The sequence below is a fragment of the Ahaetulla prasina genome, chromosome 5 (assembly GCF_028640845.1).
Source record: "Ahaetulla prasina isolate Xishuangbanna chromosome 5, ASM2864084v1, whole genome shotgun sequence".
In the NCBI taxonomy this organism is placed as follows: Eukaryota; Metazoa; Chordata; class Lepidosauria; order Squamata; family Colubridae; genus Ahaetulla; species Ahaetulla prasina.
In genome coordinates, this window is record NC_080543.1 from 53,678,991 (window position 1) to 53,704,823 (window position 25,833).

General features: G+C 38.1%; 1 protein-coding gene across 3 annotated transcripts in view; it reads right to left on the reverse strand.

Annotated features, from left to right (window-relative positions):
- Positions 1 to 16,260, reverse strand: part of APP (amyloid beta precursor protein) — a 113,549-nt gene extending 97,289 nt beyond the window's left edge. The window contains exon 1 of one of the 3 annotated variants that reach the window (XM_058186748.1): positions 15,986 to 16,260. In XM_058186748.1, the coding sequence (XP_058042731.1) occupies positions 15,986 to 16,045 (60 nt within the window). In that variant the 5' untranslated portion in view covers positions 16,046 to 16,260. The remainder of the gene's footprint in view (positions 1 to 15,985) is intronic. The other 2 variants (XM_058186747.1, XM_058186746.1) reach the window with 2 other exon arrangements.
- Positions 16,261 to 25,833: the final 9,573 nt, after the last annotated feature.

Genomic DNA, 25,833 nt, shown 5'->3' on the forward strand with positions numbered 1-25,833 from the left:
AATGGTTCTCCCCACTACTTCTCCAAATTTTTGCATGGTTTTGTTTTTTTTCATTTAAGAACACGTAAGAATACATTTACTAGAAAAAAGTAGAAAAGTTTTGTGTCTTTTCCTTTTTCCTCCCTGGCTTTCAATTTCCTATCTGGAAATCAAGTTTATTTTCTGCTGATCTCTTTGAATTATAGTGATAAAAATGAAGGAAAGAAGTATTATAAACCGTAACCTGTTGATTACATTATTTAGTACAGTGTTTTTACCACCAAAATCTCCTTCAACCTCGTGTATTCCAGTGATCGCTGTATTACCATCAATAACATTCCTAGGCCCCAAAGCAGAACTCCAAGCAGAAACAAAGTATAATTTCCCATATCTAAACTAGATAGATACTGTGATTTACCTCTCACAAATGTTTAAACACTGTACTAAAGAAGCTACTAATTAGCATATAAACAGTATTAAAATGAGCTAGAGATGGTCAGCTATCATCTATTCTCCAAATAATTTTAATTGGAAAGCAAAATAATCAGGGGTGAAATCTAAAAATTTTCCCTGCCGGTTCTGTGGGCATGGTTTAATTGGTGGGTGTTGTTTGGTGGTCAGATGACTGGGTGGGCGTGGCCAATAACAATAAATAATAAAAATAATAAACAAAGTATAAAAAACAATAAGAGGTATCAAAAACCATCTTTCACACTTTACACACACACAACACAACTGACTCACACACAATGTAAAAGCAGCTGCACTTCACACAGCCACAAAAAGCTCAAAAACCAACTTTCACACTTTACACACACACAACTGACACACACACACACATACAAAATGCCACATACAGCTTTCTGAGATTTTTTGTGTTTGTGTAGTTAGAGTGAAACATTACAGAAACACACCAAATCTCAGAAAGCTACACAAATATTTTTTTATTTTATTTTATTTTATTTTATTGTGGACTTCAAATCCCAGAGTTCCTCAGCCAGCAAAGCAGGAAGTCAAAGCAAGCTTTTTTTTTCTTCAGTAGCTGAAGAAAGCATGGCGTTGCCAGCCCGAAAGAGAGTAATTAGAGGTAAGTGAGGAGGGGAAATTGGCTGGGCATGGGTGGGGGCTCTTGTAAGTGGGGGCTGTTAAAAAAGTGAGTTTAGAAGCCTGTGAGGGTCAGGAAACTCCTCTGGGATCGTCAGAGGTTTTTAAAACCTTGTTTTTTTTTCTTGTTTTTTTTTCCCCTTTGGCTGAAGAAGGTTTTTTTTAAAAAAAACTTTTAAAGGTTTTTGATGATCTCTGCTCAGCCCTGCGATTATCAGAGGTTTTTTTTTTTTTACTTTTAAAGGCATGTTTTGGCTGAAGAAAAACTTTTAAAAGTAAAAAAAAAACCCTCTGCTGATGGTGCAGCTCAGCAGAAGCAGGGGGCGCGGGGCCAGGGATTTTTGCTACCGGCCCTCCGAACCAGCAGCTGCCATCGCTACCTAATCAGGTGAGCCAGTGCGAACCAGGAGCATTTCACCGCTGAAAATAATCCAAAATTACATTTGTAGTATCAAATGCAGGCAAAAATCTAAAACAATTACTTCCAGAGTCTATGGCCAATAAACTTAATGACTAGTTACAAGAATTACAAAACCATCAAACATTTTTTTCCATGTACAAAATTCCTGGAACATGACATAATAAAGTTTTCAGGAATCTAAACAAATGGGATTGTCTCTAGAATTTACCAGACCATACCACACCACACAGGACAAATTCTTACATGCCAGTTGTCTCTCTTCTACTGAAGAAGCAATGCAGCAAGTATAATAGGCCTTCTATCCTCCCCCCCAAAAGCTAGTACAGAAATGTAAAGTTTTAACCATTATATTAAACAACTAATATTGAGTCTTTGCAGCATGATTAAATGGACATTAGAAATATAACAACACCTTAGTCTGCTTTATTTATACAAGATTAATCAGTACCTCAGAGGTGGTATTCAGCCTGTTTGTACTGGTTCACATGAACCATTGGTGGAAAGTTGGCCAAGGCTGCCGAACTCGTAGCCATGGCCAGCTGGCCACACCCCTGAACCAGTCCCCTGGTCGTCGCTCGCTCACCCCACTCGCCATGTTCATCACCGCCATGTTCTTCACGCATGTGCATCTCATTACCTTGCAAGTCCAATGGGATGCGTATGCATGAAGAACATGGCGATGGCAGCAGCTTTTTCTGTGACCTTTGGTACTTTTCGGCGGCCTGCAGCCAGTTGCCGCAGCCGCAAAAGGCTCTCAATGGGAGGCTTCTTTGCCAGTTGCTTTCCAGCTGGCTGGGGGCCGCCGAAAACTCTGGTCAGCTAGCCTTCTGGACCAGCCACTGCAGAAGGTAAGCAGCCCAAACAAAGAGGCGATGGGGGGGGGGAGGAAGCAGGCCAGGGCCACTAAAAGAGGAGAAACGGCGACTGGCAAAGGGAGAGTGGGGGTAGATAGGTGGAAATTCCAAAAAATTTCCTACCTTTTCCTGTGGGCGTGGCTGGGTGGGGGGGTCATGTGACTGAGTGGGCATGAGTGACGTCAAGTTGGCCATGCCACTCAGTCACATGCCCTCCACCTAGCCACGCCCACCGAACTGGTAGCAAAAAAATTTGAAACCCACCACTGCAGTCAGTGCCTGTGTAATAAACTCACTACAGCTTTGACAATATAGATGTTTTTCCCCTGTTTGATATGTAAGATTAAAAAGATAAAGATTTTCCTGACTGAAACACAACTACTGCTGATTATGTGGATGTGGACATTTTCTTGACAGCAATACAGAAGCTGCAGCTGTTTGTCATTTCCTTCTACCAGGATATTTTGTTGCTTAATTTCCATCATAGAAGACTATGCATTTTATTAAATATGAAGATATAAAAAGATGAATATCATATATTTTCTGACAATTGAAAGAGATGAAATACTATAACCAACTAATTATAATGAATTCAAAGAATCCAGTTTTAATTCAACCTATATCAGAGCATATACCTCCGGTCCAAACATACTATCTTCCATAAAATAACCCTAACTGCAATACAACTCCTTCCCCAGAGTCACTCACACGACACTTGATTTATACCATGTAGAAATCTTAAAAATATGCATTATTTAATTCTACTTTTTAAAGAGAAACTAAGTATTCTGCAGGTACTAAAATTTAAATACCAAAGCATAAGAAATGCTATAAGAAATCCCTTTAAATATAATTAGCATTACCATACAAAGTGGATTCCCCCCCCCGAAGATAATACTGTCTAATTATCAGTCTGCACCATCTGTAACGTCACAGAATTCCTTTTCTTCAGAGAAGAAATTCAGACAAGAATGGCTATTAAGTTTAGGAAAGCAATAATTGTATGTATAATTATTAACATACAAGTATTAAAGTGTATTTTACTGAGAATTCTTATGTGCGTAAAAAAGTAAGTACTAAAAAACAGCTTGTTTCAGGTCTGTATCTGACCTGAAAATGTAAGCTGAAGTTGCTTTACAGTACAATTATACCTGAGCAGGTGCAGAAACAGCAGGAAGAGTTTTTTTCTCCCTTGAAGTGCCATTTTCAAGCAGATGGTTTCTTGGAAGCATTACTATATACTGTAATAAAAACAACTATGCATATGCCTCCACTTGCAATATTCTTTTCATTTCCAAGTGGAGAATTTTTTATTGTATTAACAATATATTTGCAAATTTAATCAAGTAATTTGTTCAGACATTGCAAATCTGGGCTAAACAATACACATCTAAAGAGTGTAGACTTTATGCACCTCAGATATAAAAAGAGGACAATTTTTTCTATATTCAGTGAGCAAAGCTATAATCTTTCAACATACCTAAACTTTTTTATAAAACTAGAATGCACCTCAAGAATGATTCAATGTCTGTATTATCTTCATACATTATTTTGAAATTATGGCATTAATAAAACAAAAAATAGCAGATTTTTTGAAATGGCCAGCAATGCTGCACTACATTTTTATGTTTCTGTATTCATAAAGGAATAACTAGACACAATATGAGCATGAATGAACCCTACACTTGAAGAAAACCCTCATTTCTTGGCTAGGCAAAAGGATCTAAGAGATAATGCAAATCATTATCATTACATTTTTGTAATAACACATTATATTATTATTTTTTATTGGGCAAATGTTGTTTTCTTCCTACTATCTTAAAATCAGAAACCGGTGGCAACTAAAAAGTGATCCACATGTGAAACTGTGCTGCCAGTTAAGATAACTGAAACTCAAAATATTTGGAAAAGTTCCCTCATAGACACTCAACACTATTCAAGAAGGAAATGGACACCTGATACCATTCTTCGAGTGGAGACTGAAATAAGATTAGGGGAGCAAACAACAGTTTACTGGTCATGCTGGGCATTTACAAGAATATCCACCTCTTCCATAAGGGGAAGATGCACATATGTATACACCCTTAGTGGACATTCCAACTTTGGCAATCATACCTAGAGGAAAGGCAAATTAAGCCAATCACTATTCTAACAACTTTGAACAAAGCAATACGAGAAGCACAATCTATATAGTAGATATTCTGAGAAACAAAGTATTCATTTGTAAGTTATTTAGAAAGAAATAAAAAACCAGGGAGAGCCAAATGCCGACACATTTAAATATGCTGATCATCATTAGCTTGTGAACTATTTTCTCAAAGGATTCTCTGAAAGCAAAGATACCTTGGATTTGTTATAGAAGGTTTGTAGCACTTGCAGAAGACTTGGAGCCCACCTATCTGGTCTGTTTCTATTACTAGCTCAAGCCTTCTGAAATATCAACAAAATCTGACTCCTAGCTGAACACAATGTAAGAGTTCATACAAAGAAGAAATGGAAAGAATTTCAAGCCTGATCAAGTCCAGTTCAAGGGGGATAAACTGGAATAGAAAAATGAGTTCTGGATTACATACCTGCATAGTTCTATATTGGTTAAGGAGAACCAAATTTTCTGTATGTTTCCATTTATCATTTCCACATCAGTCCCACTTTTCCTTTACTGTACCATAGCATTGCTTTTTCTATTAGGATTATAGAATGAAAAGTTTATAAACCAGTACTTTTCAACTCTAATGAGTAGTACTGTCTTCTTTCAGGCTTGTGCAGCTGCTGTAAAAGTTGCTCTTAACTAGTTCTACTTGCACATACATATACAGCCAACCTTATCTGGAATGACTCATGGAGTCATTTTGTTTGATTACACACACACATGTACAGTTGAAAGTAATATCTAAAGCAGCTATATAGCCTGAAAAAGAAAGCACTATAATAAATTAAAAAGAGATCTTCATCATTCATGCTACTATATTGCATCTGTGTGATCTTATTTTCTATCTTGAAGGTTCTACATTGCCTTATTTTCCAGTGTTTTTCCATAATGTACAATAAGAGGATTCAATTATATCCAAATTTAAAAGCAAACGTAAATACAGATGCTGTTTCTGTAATGATCCTACGCCATAGAAAAGTAGAAGAGTCAACAGTAAGAAAATATGTGTGAATCTTAGCATACATCTCTTGACCTAGCTATCACTGGGAGGTAAGGAACACCATACACCAAATTTTGTGGACATCAAGTAGTGAAGGATATCCAGTTCGTAATATGGGAATGTACATGTTACAAATGTCACAGGGAGCAGCAACCATTCAATAATCTTAGGCAGTATTTGGATTCAGCAGCTTTAACACAGAAAGAAGGTGCGGAGACAAATAAATGGCTTATAGGGGATAAATAGTTTATAGGATAATGTGTGAGCACCAGACCATGTGGGTTTGTTATGTTAACAAGTTAAGACTGTTCTTGCACACAGGTGATAATTGCAGGATTCCTTGGCTAATGCAATTACTTCACTTTCATAATTTCTCTGTTCTATTTATATAACTTCTCTTTGCATCGTCAGCTAAACTAATTTTGTAATAAATATGATGAAACACTTTTACTAATTTATTGAAAAATAGATGCCTTATAACACATGCCCCAAGTCTCTTTTCTTTTGTAGAAAAGAACTGTTGAATAAGTCTGCCTACTAACATTCATTAAATGAAATGTTCAATTAAATGTAAAATTATACTCTTGAAGCAGGATCCAGTAAAACAATTCTGGTTTTAACAGAAGAAGCAGATTGTGATTGTGCCAAAACGTTACCATCAGGGTAATTCCAATGTATACCAATTGAGTAGAGTTCAGCTAAATTACTCCAGCATGCAAGATGACAAAAGATTTTGGCTATTAAGGAAATTACAAGATAAAATTCTTACGAAGAAGGGGGAATAATCTGATTAGAAATAGTGTTTTCTGTATCACGTTTCCTTATAAAACAATTTAAATTTTACAAGGCATTTTCTCTTTTGGCTTTCTAGTCATTGCAGTAAAGTTACTGCATTTTTAAGTGGTTATTTCACATTCCTCAAAAAGTACATCTTGTCCCGTCTTGACTTCAGTCACCCATCTCTGTAGTAGTAACCTTACCAAGTTTTTTTTTATCACACACTGTGTTATCCTAGGATTTTTTTAACTATAGCCTATTGGACAAGCCATAATATTCTGGTGGCATGCAAAGCAAGTGAACAAACTGAAAAATTCAATTTCAGTTTACCTTTCACTCTTTTTGATTCCTCCAGTATTTATTTTGTTATTTTGAATTCTGTAAAAATATCCAACATCTGCAGTCAAAAGGCACAGGTTCAGTTCTACCATAATTCTGCTTTATGTAAAGACTGGTACCTGAGCCAGTGGCAACATAAGAAAGCTTAGACAATGAGCCACAGTTACTAGACAAAGCAATATAAACATTTCTGTAGTCAAGATCTTTTAATGAATCAAGACAACTTCATGTCAGTTTAATTATGATGTAAGTGATTATGCAAGGAAACATTCTGTGTAACCCAGGTGAGCAATAGTCCTTGAGGGTACCAGTGTGGAAATCCAATATATTATTTCAGGGCTGCTAGTTTCTAGAAACAAGGCTTGGTGTCATTGGTTCACAGCCTTCAAAATGTCTGAACTGGGCAATCAAATATTACAATAAACCAGTATTTATCTTAGTAACAGTTGGGTTGTTCTCCAGGACTCCTTCAACAAACCATATTTTCGATAAACAACTATCCGATTCCCAATGTATACTTTCTTTAAGAACATATCATGGCTTCAGAAGGACGGCATTGGCTGGAGGGGTCATTAGCAGTTCAGAATAAATCCATAGGCCAGACTGTCTTCAGCCTACATTAACACCACTCATAAAGTAAGTCTATAACTAGGAGTATGGGAGTACATTTTGAAGAAAAAAGACATCTGCTTCTCATGAAAAAATTGATCCACACAACTTATCTGAATGCTACACTATTCAACTATTGTGGTTAGAGCAGTCTTATAGAACAGAATGATATGGTACAATTCACAGATTTTTCTTCACTGGGGAGGTAATACATATTTGGTAGGACTTCATTGAGCTATAGATTTTCTGCAGTCAGGTCTTTCTCAATGAGAAGTTGTAGAGGGAATAGAAATGACCTTGAGAGGCAGGAGGAAGAGTTGCTACCAAGGCAATAGTCAGATTAGGCCAAGAAAATAATTTGAAAAAATGTCTGGAACTGTGTAGATGATCTTGGGGAAAGAGGGGAAGAGACGCTGCTTAGGAAACAATCAGGAAAAAGAGGCAGGAACCCCCCATGATTTAACAGTCAGAGAAGCAAACTTAGGAAGGGACCAAGCAGTAAAAAGTGACAGTGGGATGTTTGTACTTTCAGACTTACGAGGTTCTGTTAATGCAGCCTGACAATAAAGTAGAATTAGCTCATTTTGTTGGGTTTTACCTAGGAGGAATGACACAGACAAGTCCTCCGTAGTTCACAGAAACTAGAGGGAGGAGAAAACCATATTCAGACTTGCTAAACTCTGTTACTATAACTGTTGCAATTTATTTATTTTATTTATTACATTTATTTGCAACCCATCTTGTTTCAAAGCAACTCTAAACAGCTTACAGCATTAAAAGCACTAACATCAAAAAGATAATTTTTTCTAAAACAACAAAAATGGAAATTACAATGAAAAATAGAATTATATTTAGCTGATGGATAGAGATAGATAAAGTATAAGCAGATGAGGGAGGTGGGATTTTCTCTTAATTCATCATCCAACTCCAATGTGATGCTCCAAGCCATTTGCCAGAACCACATCTTTTGGCCCTTACGGAAGGTCAGAAGGGTGGCAGCCAATATCACCTCAAGGGATAAGAGGTTCAAAAGGGCAGGCACCATGGTAGAGGGTCACCACCTCTTCTGCCAGTGCAGGAGGAGCCAGCCAGTCCCAATGGGGTGAGACTGCTCCTCAAAGTATCCTGAACTTGTGCCATACACGGCTCTAAAGGTAATAATCAACATCCTGAATTGCACCTGGAAGCAAACTAGCTCGCAGAGCAGTGGTGTAACATGGGCCAACCTAGGAGCCCAAACAACTGCACTCTGTACCCACTGAAGCAATAAAAATAGTCCTGACTGATATGGCATTTCTTAGGCTGGTCTACTTGTGAGAAGAACTCACAGAAGTACTCATACAGTTCTAAAAAAAACCTATTTTGAAGTTTAAGCATTAATGGCAAACCTACAATTATGGAGTTAATAAAAAAAGGCCTAGTATATGGAATACAGACCCATCAAGAAATTGGATCTCACTTATTACTTGAGGTCTCACAATCAGACAAATGCAAAATCAAGCTGCCAATTTAACCCTCAGTAGTTAACCCTAAAACCAGATTCAACTGGAACGAAAGAGTTTATAATTCAATTCAAGCTTACAATTCCTAAATATTAAACTTTTTTAGTATTTATTTCCAATATTTTAAGGCATTTTAAAACAACTGAACATTTGTATAGTCTTTAAATGAAGTGAAAAACTAACAGAAAGGGAGGAAGGGAGGGAGGGAGAAAGTGAGAGAAATTCACCTGTCCTGCAATGTTATTCTCCTTCTCTTATTTGGGTAAGGTGGATTAACCATAAATTACTATGGCATCCAATTCAGGAAACTACTGTCAGTACAGTAATTATCTTCTCAATGAGAATTGCAAAAACACTCTAAAGAGTAGTTTCAAACTTCAAATGGAAATTTTGATTCTGGGATGCTGAAATTATCAACTCTGATTTATTTTGGTACATAAACATAGCATACACAGCATTCATGGCAATTCAGAAATGAAACACCTTCATAACTGTGTTAACCACATAAGTATAAGAATCATTAGGCACATTTAGTATATTTTTAACTAGGAAAATGAATGTATTAAAACATGCTGGGAGACAGCACAGCTATTTTGAAACACATATTAAATAACCTAAGCTTGCTCAGTGATATTTTAGTTATCTTAGCAGTAGTTCATATGCTTCTGTTGCTCCATAAAGATGGTCATCAAATATGGATGAAGTCTGATGCAACATATACATTCAGACACCACTTACTCTATTTCAAAATTAGTGTAATGCCTAGCAGTAAGCTTCACATGTGGAGATTACTGGTGGTAGTAAAAACTTTTTCTTGCTACTTCTAGTCAGTTGACGCCTGTTTCTTGCAGTTTTCTTGGTAAAATTTCAGGAGTGCATTGTTTGCTTTCTACGTCTGAGAAAGAACAAGTAGCCCAAGGTCAACCAGTTGGCTTTGTGCCTAAGATGTGACTATAACTCACAGTTTCCCACTTTCTATCCTGATTCCTTAACCATTAACCAAACTGACTCTCAAACAGAAAATAGCGATCACTAAAAAGCCCTATCTAATTACTGATACACCGCACTCATATTAGAGTTCAGTTAGCATCCTGGTCCCAGATTCTGGAAGGCTGGCAGTGTCGGGGTCCTCTATGTTTTAAACTTAGGCTCTTCCATAAGAGAGGCATCGTTTCATAGAAGGCATGCTTTCCAGGACCTATCAAGCGACACTCTTTCACCAATGGGACCTACAGCATGCCCACTTTACCCGTCAGGTGATCTGAATATAAAACAGTGGGGAGAGGTACAGGAAACCAAGCCCCATGACAACAAAGGCTTCAAAGGTGTCAACCAGCATCTTAAATTGAGAAATTGGATGAAAGCCTGCAGTTGAGGTAGCAGTATTACTTGGGCACAACATGAAGCATCAATATTGCCCATATTACTGCATACTGAATCATCTCAATTCTCTTTAAGGACAACTCTATGTAGAGTATGTTGTAATAAATCAAACAGGAAGTGACTAATTATTTAATGTATTATTCACTTGTAATGCTGACACAACAGTTAGAAGCATCATGTACTTCTTGGCACATGTACACTGGGCCACTTACCCATTTCAATATTTTTTTAGGAAGAAAAACTCATTTAATGAATAAATCAAACTGGTGGTTCACACAACATGCTAAGCCACAAACAAATGGCTTACATGTCCAACATTCTGACTTTTAAATGTGTAGCATAATGGGTTACATTTCTGCCAAAACTGGCATTCGGTATTATTGTGTCCAAATCTGGGGGTCCAGGTGTGTAACAGGCCCTGTTTCCTGGCTATGTTAAAGGCCTTTTATATTTAACTGATAATCATGTTTTATTTTTAAAGTTTATTTTAGTACACTAACAATGTGTTTTTATTTATATTAAATTGTGTACCTCCCAGAGTGAGATGTGTGGCAATATAAATTGAATAAATAATTAAATACTGTTGAATTATTGTTCTGTTTGCAAAAGAAGCTGTATGAAAATTTCTATGTTAGCGGGAAGGTGAATTTGGAATTAGCTTCTCTATTTCATGAAGTATGGTGTGATGAAAAACTGCTCTACTAAAAGCAGAAGACATAGAGTGACACTTGTGAATTTATAATGGTAAAGAACAGTCATTCATATTCTTAAAGCATATAAATATTATGGCATATTTGTGCAGTATAAATCACCAAGAAAAGAGAGCAAGAATTGATTTATTTCAAGGCAGTAAGAAAAGGTCATTTATACATTGATGGTTAGGCATTATTGTAACCAACATTCATTAGATCGTACCTCAAACTTTTCGATCTTATCTCTCCATTGAAAGCAGTAGATGCTAACTGTTACTAGGTTAAAAATTTCACTAAATCCATAAAAACATCAACTTTCATCCTTTTTAAATTAATAATCACAGGACAAATTTTATATCTCAAAGTTCATACATAGGCTATTTTTTTCTAAATTAAAGGAGAGAAAATAGAGATACAGAACTTCACTACACAACTGATATATAGCCTATTTATCTATGGCTTACAAAGATTACTAAAGCTATTTCTCCTTTAGGCAAACATGTACCATAAATTATCACATAAAAATGTATCTTGAAAGGCAGATCAAAACAAAATAACAGATTTTCTTATACTTATTTGCCATCTGACTCTAATAGGAAAGAGATATACATGTATAGTGATTTAAGAAACAATGCATTTCATAACACTTTTCTGTTTTACATCGTAGTACGGTATTTCAGTGCTATCGTCATTAGCTAAGGCAATCTTGAATTGAGAAATTAATATAAAGTCCAATATTTTTCTAAGTAAATAGAGTATTACCACATATTGAACAAGTTTAATGCATCACAAAATGAAGTATATCAGCTAACCCTGGAGTTTGAAAACTGCCATTTTGTAATAAAGCAAGTAGTCATGAATTGCCCAGCACCCTTCCTAGATTTAAATCCATTCTGTTATCATAAAATGTCTTCCTAACATATACCACTTCAAACTCCTAGTCCAGGGGTGTCAAACTCTATTTCATTGGGGGCCACATCAGAGTTGTGTTTGCCCTCGGGGGCCTAAATGGGTGTGGCTGGGGTGAGTGTGGCCGGCTTGACGTCCTGCAGCCCGCATGCGGCCCTACCGGATTTCGTTTTTGGCTGCAACAGCCTCCTGCAGCCCTCTGCCTGCAAAACTGGAGCCTGGGAACCCTCCTGAGTTCCATTTTTGCTGGCAGAGTGCTGCAGGAGGCTGTTGCAACCAAAAACAAAGCTTGAGAGGGCAGCCCTCCGAGCTTGGTTTTCGCTGGCAGAGGCACCGTGGGCAAATCCTTCACTGTTTCCAGGGTGGCCCCATGGGCCAGATCTAAGCACCCTTGAGTTTGACACTAATTGTTTATGGACAATTAGATAGTCCATAAACAATCTAATTCAGGGGTCTCCAACCTTGACAACTTTAAGACTTGTGGACTTCAACTCCCAGAATTCTTCAGCCAGCAAAGGCTGAGGAATTCTGGGAGTTGAAGTCCACAAGTCTTAATGCTGCCAAGGTTGGAGACCCCTGATCTAATTCATAGGCAGGATCTGTCAGGTATGAACAACAAAACCATTTAAAGGATGTACTTTCAGAAGAAAGCAAATGTTTATCACCTGCAGGTAATATACCCCATACCAATATATATCATAAATAGTTTTACATATATTGGTATGGGATATCTAAGCTTTTTTAATTTATTATTTAAGCTTTTATACATAAAAGTCTATATTTAATTCTCTAAAAGGACAGCTCAAACTAACAGAATAAAAACATTTTTATTTTTCAACTCTTCACTTTCAAAAAGCTAAAACTTTCTTTCTCAGCCTTGGAATAATTTCAACGTTTAAGTGTCACTAAAGGTTGCAATTAAATTTTTTGAAATTTTTTCTTCATAATCTTTTTTGTCAAAACATTGCAAACACAATGAAATCAAACAAAAGTATGTTATCTGATAATTTACAGCAACACTCAGAAAAAGGGAATGGGGCGGAGGAAGGAAGAAATGTGTATCTATTGAAAGGTAAATTACATTTTCATAAACTAGCCTTATTCATAAAACTAGAAAAAGATGGGCAATCAAAGTTATATATGTATTTGTACCGTGGTAATTGTGCTCCTTTACAAGGTACAGCTAAACAGCCATGTCTTTCTCATGAAGTAGGTATATAAATTTGGATATAATCATCCTAAACTCTATCCCAGTCATTTCTAATCCGTTGTATTCTAGGTGCTTTGACTATACTTCTACTATATGCAGCCATGGAGAGGACAGCATACAGACTTTATACATTAAACACTAAGTTCACATACCACAGAAAACAAAAATGAAATCAACCACATGATGGTTGAATATGATATATGAACCAACACATGGCTTAATGCAACATGAAAATTGACTAAGTCTGCTCCATGGTATGACACCTGTTACTTAACTCCTGTAAATTTTATTATTATGTATGTGTAAAATAGACCTAATCTTCTTTGAAATTGGAAGAAATATCATGAAAGTTAATATAAATTCATTGGACAAAAAGGTGGAATAAAAAGCATCATTTAAAAAAAATTGAACAAAAAATTAATTCCTAGCCTTTTACAGACTTCATAGGCAGGTCTGAACAAGTTATTTTCAGTGGGTATTAGATCTGTTAATAAATTTCACTACTATGGAAGACAGTCAAACCTCAAATACAAACAAATTTTAAAGTATTTCTCTTCTACAATTGGCATATGAATCTAAATCTGATGCTTAACAAACAGATCAACTAGTTGCTCTTTTGGAGACTTTGTTTTCTTTATTGTCCACCTACACAATATTAGTAAAGTATATCCTACATCACCATTCTATGCATTGTGACTTCAAAATGAGTCACATTCATTTAATTGGAATTTCTAGAACAAGTGTGCATAAAGTAGGATAACCTTAATGTGCCATCCTGTGCTCACCTACTAAGGAATTAAACTTAATGAGACTCATTTGCATCAACAAATACTTAATGCACTGATGGAAAGAAAAGTCAGCCTGAAAGCAAGGATGCAAAATAGGTAAAGGAGATGACTTTTCTTTCTTCTGCCCTCCTGAGAGTTAAAAAATAAAATAAAGTGAATCAGCCTTCACTAATTTAAACATTCACATTCTACATCCATAACCTATCACAATACTCCTTTAATGGTAACCAGTATTATACAAAAATGGAAAAAAGTAATAGTATGGAAAATAAATTTAAGGCCTAAGCATACTACTGATCTGTCATTTGGGTCAATTTCACATAGAGCCTTGTCTCAATTTTCCATAGAACCTTATCTCAATTTTCTATAACTAGCAAGGAGGAAATACTAGTCAGTTTCTGGGTGGGGGTGGGATGTCAGAAGGAGAACCAAGTTCTATTTCAAGCTCACACTATTCCATGCAAGCTAAGATCTTGAACCTCCCTTGCAGGCCAACATACAGTATACCCATCCCACCAAATGCCTTAACCTTGAAGCTCAAAAAATTAAATTCCAAGACTCTCCACTTTTTTTTTTTTTACAGTTTTCAAAGAGGGTGTGGCATATTTAGATCCTCTTTTGCCAACGCCAGGAAAAGCGAACCTAGAGCAGAGCCCAGCTTCAGCACAACCTTTTTGAGTGCAACTGATTCTGCAAAATTACAGCAGAGGAAGGGGGGGAGGGAGGGGGCATTTAAGAGAAAGAGAACTAAACGCCAAGTCAAATCGAGGGAAAACAGTCCTTCTACCTAAGGAAAGATTTCTGTGGCATCCCCTCTCGTTTCTCACCCACACCCATCCCTTTCTTTCTACTCCGGATGCTGAAGCCGAAAAACATTCCACCAGGCGTTCACTACCTGATGGGGAGCTGACTGAAAGGAAGAGCCGAGTTGTTAAAACACCTAGCGGTGGGAGGGCTGCTTCGGTCTGCAGCTTTCATTACAGCGTTTCCTTACTGCACTGCAGAGGCGCCATCTTCTCGCTCTTAAGCTTCGCTCCAACCCATTTCCTTTCATTTGGTTCCCCAAACTCCCCTCCTTAGACGAAAGCCTCTCGGTGTGCGAAGCGCTTTATGTCCATACCGAAGGAAGCCCTCTTGGGGGATTTGGGCAGATTTCTGCCTCCTCCACCCTCTCCCAGTCCTGCCTCCCAAGCCTGCAACGTACTCCAGGATAAACTAGACGACCTTATTACGTGGGGAGGCCACATCATAATGCCCCTTTTCCTCCCTCACTGGGAAGCACGGAGGGACAGAGAGGGTCGCAGTTGGTGGGAGCAAAGATCCCCCTACCCAAAGGCGGGAGGGGGGCTGTTCCGCAGGAGCCGCAACGCATTAATGCCTTAGTACTGAAGTTGCCCGAGCTACAGGCACCTGAGCCGAGAGAACTTCCTCCTCCTCCTCCTCCCCTCCCCCCATGCACGGCGGGAGTGAGGGGCAATCCCCAAAACGAGCGTCTCTTGTTTGCATTCCCTGTGAGGGCGAGGAAGAGGAGGACTGGGGGGAAAGCAGTGATAAGCGGGCGATCAATAACAATCGCCTAGCCGGAGGATCGGGTCTCCCGGCCCCAGCATCACAGGCGACGCCCCCCACTTCTCGATTTCCGCCCCCAGATCGGCCACACCAGACAACACAGAGAAGCGTAAAGGCAACACAAAAAAACCCACCAAAAACCCCACGCGGCGGTCGGCGACAGACAGGGAACTCATCTCTCTTCCTGCCCCCCTCCCATTTCATCTTTGCAAAGCAAAGCATCGAATCCATCGTTGCCAAGTTGGCGCATTCCAGAAAGGATGGATGCGAGGCAGAAACAAGGGGCCTCGCCCTCCCCCTTCGCGCTCCCTTTTCTTTCTCATCCCAGAGACTGCCCGCTTCCTAAGTAACAGAGAAGAGGCAAAATTCCCTTCTCTCCGCCTTTCGGAAGCGCCCCAGAGCCGATGGACGCTCGCTGAAAGGCTGCCCAAAGCTACCCGCAAGTGAGCGAAAGAAGCATTTTTGGAAGCCGCTCGTCCCAGCCCTCCCAGCCTCCTCTCTCCATTGTTCCAGGCTGAAGCAGGGATTTCTGAAGAGGCGCGGATCGAGGAACACACCCTTTCTTCTCGAGCCTCAGCAGGCCGCTTTCATCGGCGGGTTCCGGGGCCAAGCCCCAGCTTAAAGCTGCGGGAGGCTCTCGGCGAACAAAGACTTTCTTGTCGTAGCAACAGGGAGAAGAAGGTAATGGGGAGCCGCTTACCTCCAAAGCTCCCGCTGTCCAAGAGGCTCCCAGCAGCAGGAAAGCTAAATGCGGCAGCATCGCGGGCAAAAGCAGCAGCTAAGGACGCTGGAGCTCAGGCACTAGTTTTAAAATATATAGGGAGACAGCCGAAAGATATCTTCCCAGGCGCCTCGCTTCGCCTCCCCGCTCTGCTGAGGAATGAAAACCGAGCTGCAAGAGCAGCAGCAGCGTTAGCGGAGCTTCGGAAAGGAGAAGCAGAGTCAGCTGATACTCCAACCCGCCCAAAGCGGCGGCGGCGGCAGGCCGGTCCTTCGCAGAAGCCCCCTAACGACCCAACTGCGCAATTGCAACTGCCATCGTTTGATTCCTGAAAACCCCGGCCGAGAAAAAGCGAAAAGGGAGGAGCGGAAGGGTCTCTGCGTGAGGCGGTATCGGCCACGGTCTCGTATTTGTTCCTGGCGCAGCAGGCGACGAAGCGGGAAGTAGAGCTAGGTCTGAGAGATCTCGAACATTATTCAGTTTAATCGGTTTATGGCGTTCAGAATTGCCCCTGCCCCAAATCAGAAGGATTGCAGAAACGAAAATCGATTTTAAGATGGAAGGATCCTAAAATGAACTCTGTTTAGTTCTGATGTCATAATCAAGTTCAGGGGTCAGGAGTTCTTAATATATTACTTCGATCAGATTGGTAGCTTTTGGGTTCTTAAAAAAGACAAAGCAGATTGGCAAGCCAAAAATTGAGCCCTTTCATGTACTATTTAGCAAAATGAGCAGTAAGTGTTGCTGGAAAGTATAGTTTGTCATGTCCCAGAGGTGCTTTTTCAAGAGGCACTGGACTTTCTTAAGACGTTTGCTTCTCATCAAATCTTCTCATCCATGGTCAGAGCAGAAGAAGCTTCTTGGATGAGAAGTGAAATGTCTTCAAAGGAAAACAAGCAAGTCCAGTTCCCTCTTGAAAAAGCGCCTTTGGGACAACCATGACCTGGGTGACTGAGAATCTCCATAAACGTATGTCATAGCTAAACTGCTCTAGTAACAGTTCCTCCTGCCTCCCACTTGTGCAACTAAATCAGTGCATCTCTTGAATTTACCATCTAAGAACCAGTAAAAGTAATTTTGAAAAACTAAATGGCTAAAAAATTCTCTTCAGTGCCATGAAAACATCCTTACTTATACTAATGATGGTGCAATCATATCCAAAAGCATACATTTTCCCATTATGTTGTGTGTTTCACTATGCTTAGAACTGAAAGTGAGAGCAGGTGATAAGTAATGGCAGTGAACAGAGGTGGATTGGGGCAGCTATGGAATTTGTGGTTATACCTCCTCTGGTCACCAGCCAATGTTAACCATTTTTCTGCCAACACATCTTCTTTCCATTTGCACTTCATTTCTCAAATTTCTTTGATACCCTTTGCTCTCCCGCCTCACCCCCTCACTTCTCTCCAGAGTTCCAACAAAGAAGAGAACAGCCAATCTCACTATTTCTTCTGGGAAAGGAAGGCCTTTGGGTTTGTGCTTATTTGCCCACTTTCCCATAGTCATCATGTGCACAGTTAATTTCCATCTTTCTAACTGCACATATATTAATTTGGAAGGATTTATTTCCATTTATAAATTGTAAGTAGCATATAATATCTGTAAAAATAGAAGACAGCCACCTAAACTGAACATCAGCAGAACTAATAATCAGTCACCAATTCCTGCTGAAACAGGATTGTTCTATTAGTTCTAGAGAACAATTGTTCTTTTGCTATGCAAAAGGATGTTTTGGACAGCTGTGGGAAAAGGAGTTTCTAAGTGATGGTAAGGTTGCTACAGGTAAGAGTTCACTTTGGAGTTATGTCCCTTTGGGTTGCTTTAAACAGAACATTGAATGTAAGTTACTAATTCTTTATTCAAATTAATCAGAATGTCAGAATATCTAACAACCTGAAGTAAAAAAAATGTTAGCAATGCATTTCACCATTTCACTGAAAAAAGTATCAGAGAGGTTAAAATTTGTAAGTAAAATCTGATTCCAATATACACACACAAATGCTACAAGAAAAATGCCTCAACCAGCTGACCAGTAGAACCAGATGATCAAGATGATCTACAATTAAGCAATAGAATAGAAATCTCAGCTCAGTGCCTGAAGAAGAATTGGTAACTTCTAAAAGTGAACACAAAAATGGTTAAATAGTAGGGCCAGACTTCTATCCCATCCTAACAATTCACGAACCTGTATTATTAGAATTAATTCTGGGGAAAGAGCTACAATTAACATTAAAAATTTGTACAAAATGTTCTATAGATGGCATTTGGCACCAGCAAGATTGGCCAAAATGTCTTCAAATCTATCACCCAAATGTTGGAGATGTGGCCATAAATTAGGAACATACTACCACATGTGGTGGATGTGTCCAAAAAAAAAATTGGTATAAGATTAAGAGCTGGTTGGAGGAAATCACATTGCAAAAGATAGAATTCAAACCGGAGCTCTTCCTATTAGGAATAATAGACCCAAAAATAGAAAAATCTTCGCAATACCTAATACTACATATACTGACGGCAGCAAGGATTACCATTGCGTAAGGGTGGAAACAAAATAATATATCACCAGAGGAAATAGTGATTAGGAAAATTTTACAATGTGCAGAAATGGATAAAATGACAATGGAAATTAGGGAAAGAGAAGATTCGGACTATTATAGAGTGTGGAACAAATTGTACAAATGGTTAGAAAAAAGAAATCTAAATAAGAATTGGGAAATTTATGTTACTAGTTATTGTTAACCCTATAGTATTTTTAAATTTAATAATGCATTTCTTTAGGAAAGAGAACGAAAACTAAGCGTAACAAATATTTTTGCACACCGGATGCGCAAAGGTCAGCTAGAGAAAGGTGATTCATGTTCTTCTCCAAAAGGTAGAACAGAGTTTGTTTCATACTTTATTGTGAAATAAGAAATATGACAATTCTTTGACTTGTCAAAAAATATTTCAAATCCTTGCTATATTTTTTTTTAAATTAATTAATTAATGTTATGGATGCCTTCTTAATAATTAAGAAGGCATCCATAACACACAATTGAAAGAAATTTTAAATATTCAGAACAAGTTTTGATTGTTAAGGCTTTTTGCAGAATAATGGGGAGCCACTTATTTTTCCAGTCAAATAGTAACTTACCAACTAGATAATAACCTCTCAAACTCTGGATAGGAATTCCATGTTATTTTCAACAAGCACTTCAATAAATCTAAAAGCAACAGCACTAATTTTACTATAACAATATAAAACTCAAAAAGTGATATAATTAAGATGATACAGCTTGAGTTAAAAAAAACTATAGTATAAATAAATTTGATTAAGCAAGGATATGAGTGCAGGTTAGGTGTAATAATTAAGGCACTAAGCTAGAAACCAAATGATTGTGAGTTCTGGTCCTGCCTTAGACACAAATGCAGCTGAGTGACCTCAGTCCTTTTGTTGCAGCCCTATGGAGAAGGCAAGGACTATCTCAAAGGACTGACACATCCATAGAGGATTGCTGGGAAGATTATAGTGTTGGAGATGTTTGCTCCTGTCTTTAGGTAGCCAATTTGCTGGAATTCTTTTTATGTGACTAAAGCTTACTCATGCTGCTTTTCTTTTGTGTGATATTTCTCACTCAACTCTGTTGACTAAATTGAGTTCTTGGCAAGATATATGTGTTCTCCTCTTCTTGCTTCTCATATCCAAGTTTCATTTCATGCTATTGGCAGAATGGGTTGAGTACATTTTGGGCTTTGTTTCTATTGATCTTTACTCCAAAGAGGACTGTGAAAATATTTACAGACCCCTCACATCCGGGACATAAACTGTTTCAACTCCTACCCTCAAAACAATGCTATAGAGCACTGGACACCAGAACAACTAGACACAAGAACAGTTTTCCCCCGAAAGCCATCATTCTGCTAAACAAATAATTCCCTCAACACTGTCAAACTAAGACTGCACTACTATTAATCTTCTCATCATTCCCATCACCCATCTCCTTCCACTTATGACTGTATGACTGTAACTTTGTTGCTTGTATCCTTACAATTTATATTGATATTGATTGTTTCCTGATTGCTTATTTGTACTCTATTACTATCATTAAGTGTTATACCTTATGATTCTTGATGAATGTATCTTTTCTTTTATGTACCCTGAGAGCAAATGCACCAAGATAAATTCCTTGTGTGTCCAATCACACTTGGCCAATAAAAAAATTCTATTCTATTCTATTCAGTTCAGCTCATTTAAGCACTTTTTCAACTTCCTCAACACTAACAATCAAAATGTTATTGTTGATCCAAAGGGGAGTGAGCTTTTCATTGTCTATATTAATGTTTCTTTCTTCCCAATTATGCCCGCTGAAGATCTTTTCAAAAACTGCTGTGAAATGCTTTGGGAAGATTGTGTCACCTTTTTGGATCCTTGGATATTCATTGGTTGGATAAATTGTATAACATTGGTTAAGCAGTCTTCAATTATTTTCCGTAATAACCAGGTATATTGTCTATTAATGCCTTCATTTTTAAAATATTTTTACAACTGCATTTTAGTCTATATACTATCAAATGCTTGTACATTGTCAACAAACTGAAAAGACATAGGAACTGGTGGACTTCTCATGTTTGTTCTATGAGCTGGCTGATCTTATATAAGTGCTTGTTGATTGATTTAATAGTCTTTGCATAAACCAGCTTACTCCCAAGGCTGATGCTCATGCAGGTATTTTTCCAATCACACGGATGAAGGATGTAGAAAGGTAGCAGATTGGGCAATAGTTTGTAATCTTTTGGGGATCTTCTGTTTTGATGAATATATTGTTTTTGAAGATTTCCATAACTTATGGATACCTCCTACATCTAAGCAGTCATTGAAAAGCTTGTTTAGTAGTTTTGCTGATATTTCTCCATATGTTTAGTAAAACTCTGAAATGGTTGAGTCTAATCCTAGGATTTTGTCTGATTGCAGACTAGTTGCATTGTTTTCATTTTTTGGCATTAATGACTAGCCCTCTGAATAGTAGTATTTTGGGATAGCTACTTTTGAGGCAAAAAGATCATTACAGAAGTGCTTATGTTCTTTTTCAATTAATATATGATTGGTTGTAGTGGTATCAGCTTTCTTGAGAACTTTCAAGAGCCTTCTTTTCTGTTGCACTTCCTTCTAGCACTTTATGATGCTACTTTTTGCCTCTCTTTCTACAAGTCATTGTAGTCAATGATTTTTATAGTCTTCCTGTAGTTATGGTTTAGCTCATAAAGATTAAAATATATAAAAAAATAATCTGGGAATATTAATTAGTAGCATTGGCGCTCACAAGTAAATGTATTATTCTTTGTTTTAGCATATACATGATAAATAGTAATGGGCAAAGAGTTGAATCTGGAGCATCTCCTACTGGAATAACCAGGCTCAATTTCTGATCACCAGTTACTACTGAATGAAACTATGATCAGTTAAAATCACTGTTACTATAAAATAAAACTCAATATGAATTATAGAGGGTGGGGAGGCAGAATCCTGAAATGAGACCTACCTGTCATTGTTGCAATACCAGGTTATGGAAGTTTTCCTCACTGGCTGGTGACAAGCCATAATAGTAAAGCAGCAGCAATTTATTCATTAATCTGGACAATACAATTGTCAGTGTCATGGATCAGACACAATGGAGGCAGGATAAGGCTTGGCAACAGGGTCAGCAAATTTACATTGACATTGCTTTGTATTGACTTAGAGATGTGTGGCGAGCCCTTTCCTACTTGGTCCATAGTCATGTATAGTATCGCTTTACTGAAAAAACTACACGGGCTTTCTTCTGTTTATATAAAGTAGTGTCTTGGTACCAAAATCAGACATAGAACCACTGCGATCAAATAATCTACACTATCTCTGTTCATATAACACACTAACCTATGGTTTCCTTAAATAGGATTCATTTAACATAGTGTTTGTTTGTTTGTTTGTTTGTTTGTTTGTTTATATAATAAATTTATATAGCCACCCAACTCACACATAGATGACTCCCTACTGTCAGGATTCCAAGGAACACCCCCAACTAAATAAAGCTTTGAGGCTTGAGGTTCCTCAAAGTTCCAATTTATTAGAGATGTCATGTTGACACAGCTGGGAAAACCCGAAACTGAAAGCTTCCAGGTTTTCCACACTCAGCTGACAGTTCACAGCCCTGCCCCACACCCACAAGTTCATCACATTGTCCAATCAACTCTTCATACTCAATTGGATACAATCTTCAGGCAGTCTCCATCAGACGCAAGATGTCCTTGAATACGGAATGTTGTTATGACTAACTTTCTACCATTCCAACAACAACCCCCTCCCAACTTCCCCAGCTAAAATATGTGGCAGTTAAGAAGCAAAAAGAAAATTGCCTTTCAAAGCTGACACTTACATTCACACAACATGCTGGACTAAAAGGCTAACGTGACTGGCCAGTTTGCAGTTCAGTGCATTGTATGAATATGGTCCTCATCATGTTCCCCAATCAAAAGAAAAATAAATCTGAATTATTTATTTATTTATTTATTTTGTCAAACACAACAATATATATAAGTATAAGCATGAAATAACCACACAAATTGAATACAACCAAAGGGAACATTAGGACAGGAACTGTAGGCACGCTGGTGCTCTTATGCAAGCCCCTTACAGACCTCTTAGGAATGGGGTGAGGTTAACAGTAAACAGTCTTTGGTTAAAGTTTTGGGGATTTGGGGATGAGACCACGGAGTCAGGTAGTGCATTCCAGGCATTAACAACTCTGTTACTGAAGTCATATTTTCTACAATCAAGATTGAAGCGGTTCGCTTTAAGTTTAAATATATTGTGTGCTCATGTATTGTTGTGGTTGAAGCTGAAGTAGTCTTTAATTAGTTCACACACACACACACACACACACACACACACACAGTTGAGTTTAATTACTTCAGTTCAAAGATCTTTTGTTTTACTCCTGAGAAGAAATTTAAGATTTGTACTCTCCTTTTATGATATTGCAATGCAGTGGCACTAATGGAGTAGGTGGGAAGGAGGCTGCAGAAGTTGTTTTTACAGTGAATTCAGTGGTTCGATTCAAAATACAAAGCACCTTGTTTGAAGGTGAAACTATCCTTTATACTGCTTACTTTATTTGCTACATAACCTGCCCTCCTAATGAATCTCCCAAGCTACGTATGTTTTCTATCTTATCCTATCTGCAGTTGACAAGATTAGCTGTGGAAGAACTACTGTTTGAAGTTCTGGAATTGCTTTTTGAATTTTAGAGGTTTCTAATGAACCATTCCAAAGTTCGCATTCTGTAATTGCAATTGAAAACATTTGAATGTTAGTCATGCTTTTAATCAGGAAGAGCAGGCAATCTCTGAGTCCCACCAGTTAAACAATGCTATCTTATGGGCCATGAGCACTCTGTTATTACCCTATTCCTCCGAGTACCATCATCCTGGAAATTCATCTGGGTCTAATCTTGCTATTTTGCAAAAAAACTCTAAAATTATTGCTTTTCAAACAGGCCAGAAGTCAGGATGAATTTGTGATTCCAACTCCAGGTAGTCCTCGACTTTCAACAGTTCATTTAGTGACCATTCAAAGTTATAATAGCACTGAAAAAGGTAACTTATGGCCATTTTTCACAGTTGCAAGCTTTGCAGCATCTCCAAGAGCATGTGATCAAAATTTGGATGCTTGGCAACTGGTTCATATTTATGGCTGTTGCTGTGTCCCAAGGTTATGTGATCCTCTTTTACAACTTTCTCACAAGCAAAGTCAATAGGGAAGCCAAATTCACTTAACAATTGGGTTACTATCAACTGCAATGATTTGCTTAACAACTGTGGCATGAAAAATCGTAAAATCGGGCAAAACTCACTTAACAAATGTCTCACTTAACAGAAATTTTGGGCTCAATTGTGGTCATAAGTTGAGGACTACCTGTAGTGAACAATAGAAGATTGATATCTGAGTACTGTTTTCCCCCCAATATGCTATATTTGTCTACATGGTTTGTAACTGGTTTTGTTTTTTTACTGGTTTTATTCTGTATACCACATATCGAAAGTGAGCTTTTACTGGTTTTATTCTTTATGCCACAGAGGGCATTCAGGTTTGATGGCCAACAAATCTAAATAAATATGAACATACTATAGTAACTGTACATAATCTTTTCGGCATGTTGTTTGATTCTGCCCTTTTCATTCTGTCTTGCTATTTTTTTGCTCTTTTTCATAGCAACTATTTCAGCTGACTCAGCTCTCTAAGAAAGGGATTGGCCTAGCCTTCTGGCAGGCAAAGAGCTTCTTCTCCTCCTTTCCTCTTACCTTTTTCAGCATAAGTATCAGCTCCCCACACTGGGGAGTGAAAAGTGAAGAAGTATCAAGATTTGACAGATGGCTAAATTTTTTATTTCAGTTATCTGCTAAAAACATCAGCAATCACAACAGTGATCTGACTGATGGTTTCCCCCTTCCTCTGCCCAACCAAGCTATTGAAAAGGTTTGGAAAAACTACATTTTACCTATTTGAAATGGAGCAAAAAAATATCCTACAGCTGCAAACCAGAAGAGATGAAGTTTGAAATAATAGAGACAGCAAAATGTGTGCCAATTTAATTTTCTGCTGGTTCACAGATAGGAAGAGAATACTTCATTGAGCTGTGAAGAGCACTGATAAAATACAACTGTCCTTGCCTACCACTGAAAGCACAATAATGTTGACACAACAGGGCTAGGCAGGACTACCACTAAAATTAATGTTGGCACAAGCAGGAAGAACTCACTCACTCTCCAATATAGCCTTTCACTTTAAACTTCAGCAGGGGAAGTACCCAGAACAGGGTCTCTGAAAATACCTATAGTTTATCTTATCATGTGTTCCTCTAGATAACTTAGACCAAGGGTGTCAAACTGGTGCCCCACAAACCTAATGCATCACGTGCAGGCCAAGCCCACCCCAGCTCTGCAAAGGGGAAAAAAATCATGAAACATCACATGACGGCAACGTGACACCCGTGGCTTAGACCATCTATAGGAACACATGAGAAGACACATTTTGTTAGGTACTGTATCAAAGCCAGAAAAAGGTTTACAAATGAATACCAATGCCTTCAAATTAGGACATCAAAGACTTCCTGTTTTTGCCTCTCTGATTGCTCTGAATTTCATCTTTCTGGCATAGCTACCCTAAAGTAAAGATGGGAAAAAGATAGAGAGAGAAGAAGTGGGTGGTTTTACATCTGTATAGTAGGTTTGACCTTGATCATCCCATCATGGATTTTTCTGTCCCTTTTCCAGAGGACAAAAATAATAGAAACAGCAGAAAACAGGGAGGAAATAGACATATTTTCAACAACAGCTGGCAAAAGTATAAATATGTCCACTTGAAAAGAGCATCAGACCTCAAATAAAGCTGCCAGTATATAAAGATGAGTCAATTGCCTGAGGAAGGGATTCTGGCATGAAGAGAGACCTAGTGTGTCCTTTGGTCACTGAATTGCTTTGGGGAGACTCAGTCTGGTGTACAGAACCTACTACTGTCTACAACAAGACATCTATTTGTGTATCTTGCAAAAGCTCTTCAAGAATGAGGTCAATTCAATTTAACAGCAGGTTAATAGTTGACCAGTTTTCTTCCTTGGATGCCTGCTTGACATTGCTATCTCTTCCTTATGTAATCTGTTTCTACATAATCTTATGTAGCATACTGTTCCGAGGTATCAAATTATGCCTGCATAGTACTGAAAATTAGCACATTACATAGACTATTTGCACTTAAGGCCTACTGATCAGTCAACTTACTTTAGTCATGCTTAGTTATTAAACCGGCTGCTGTC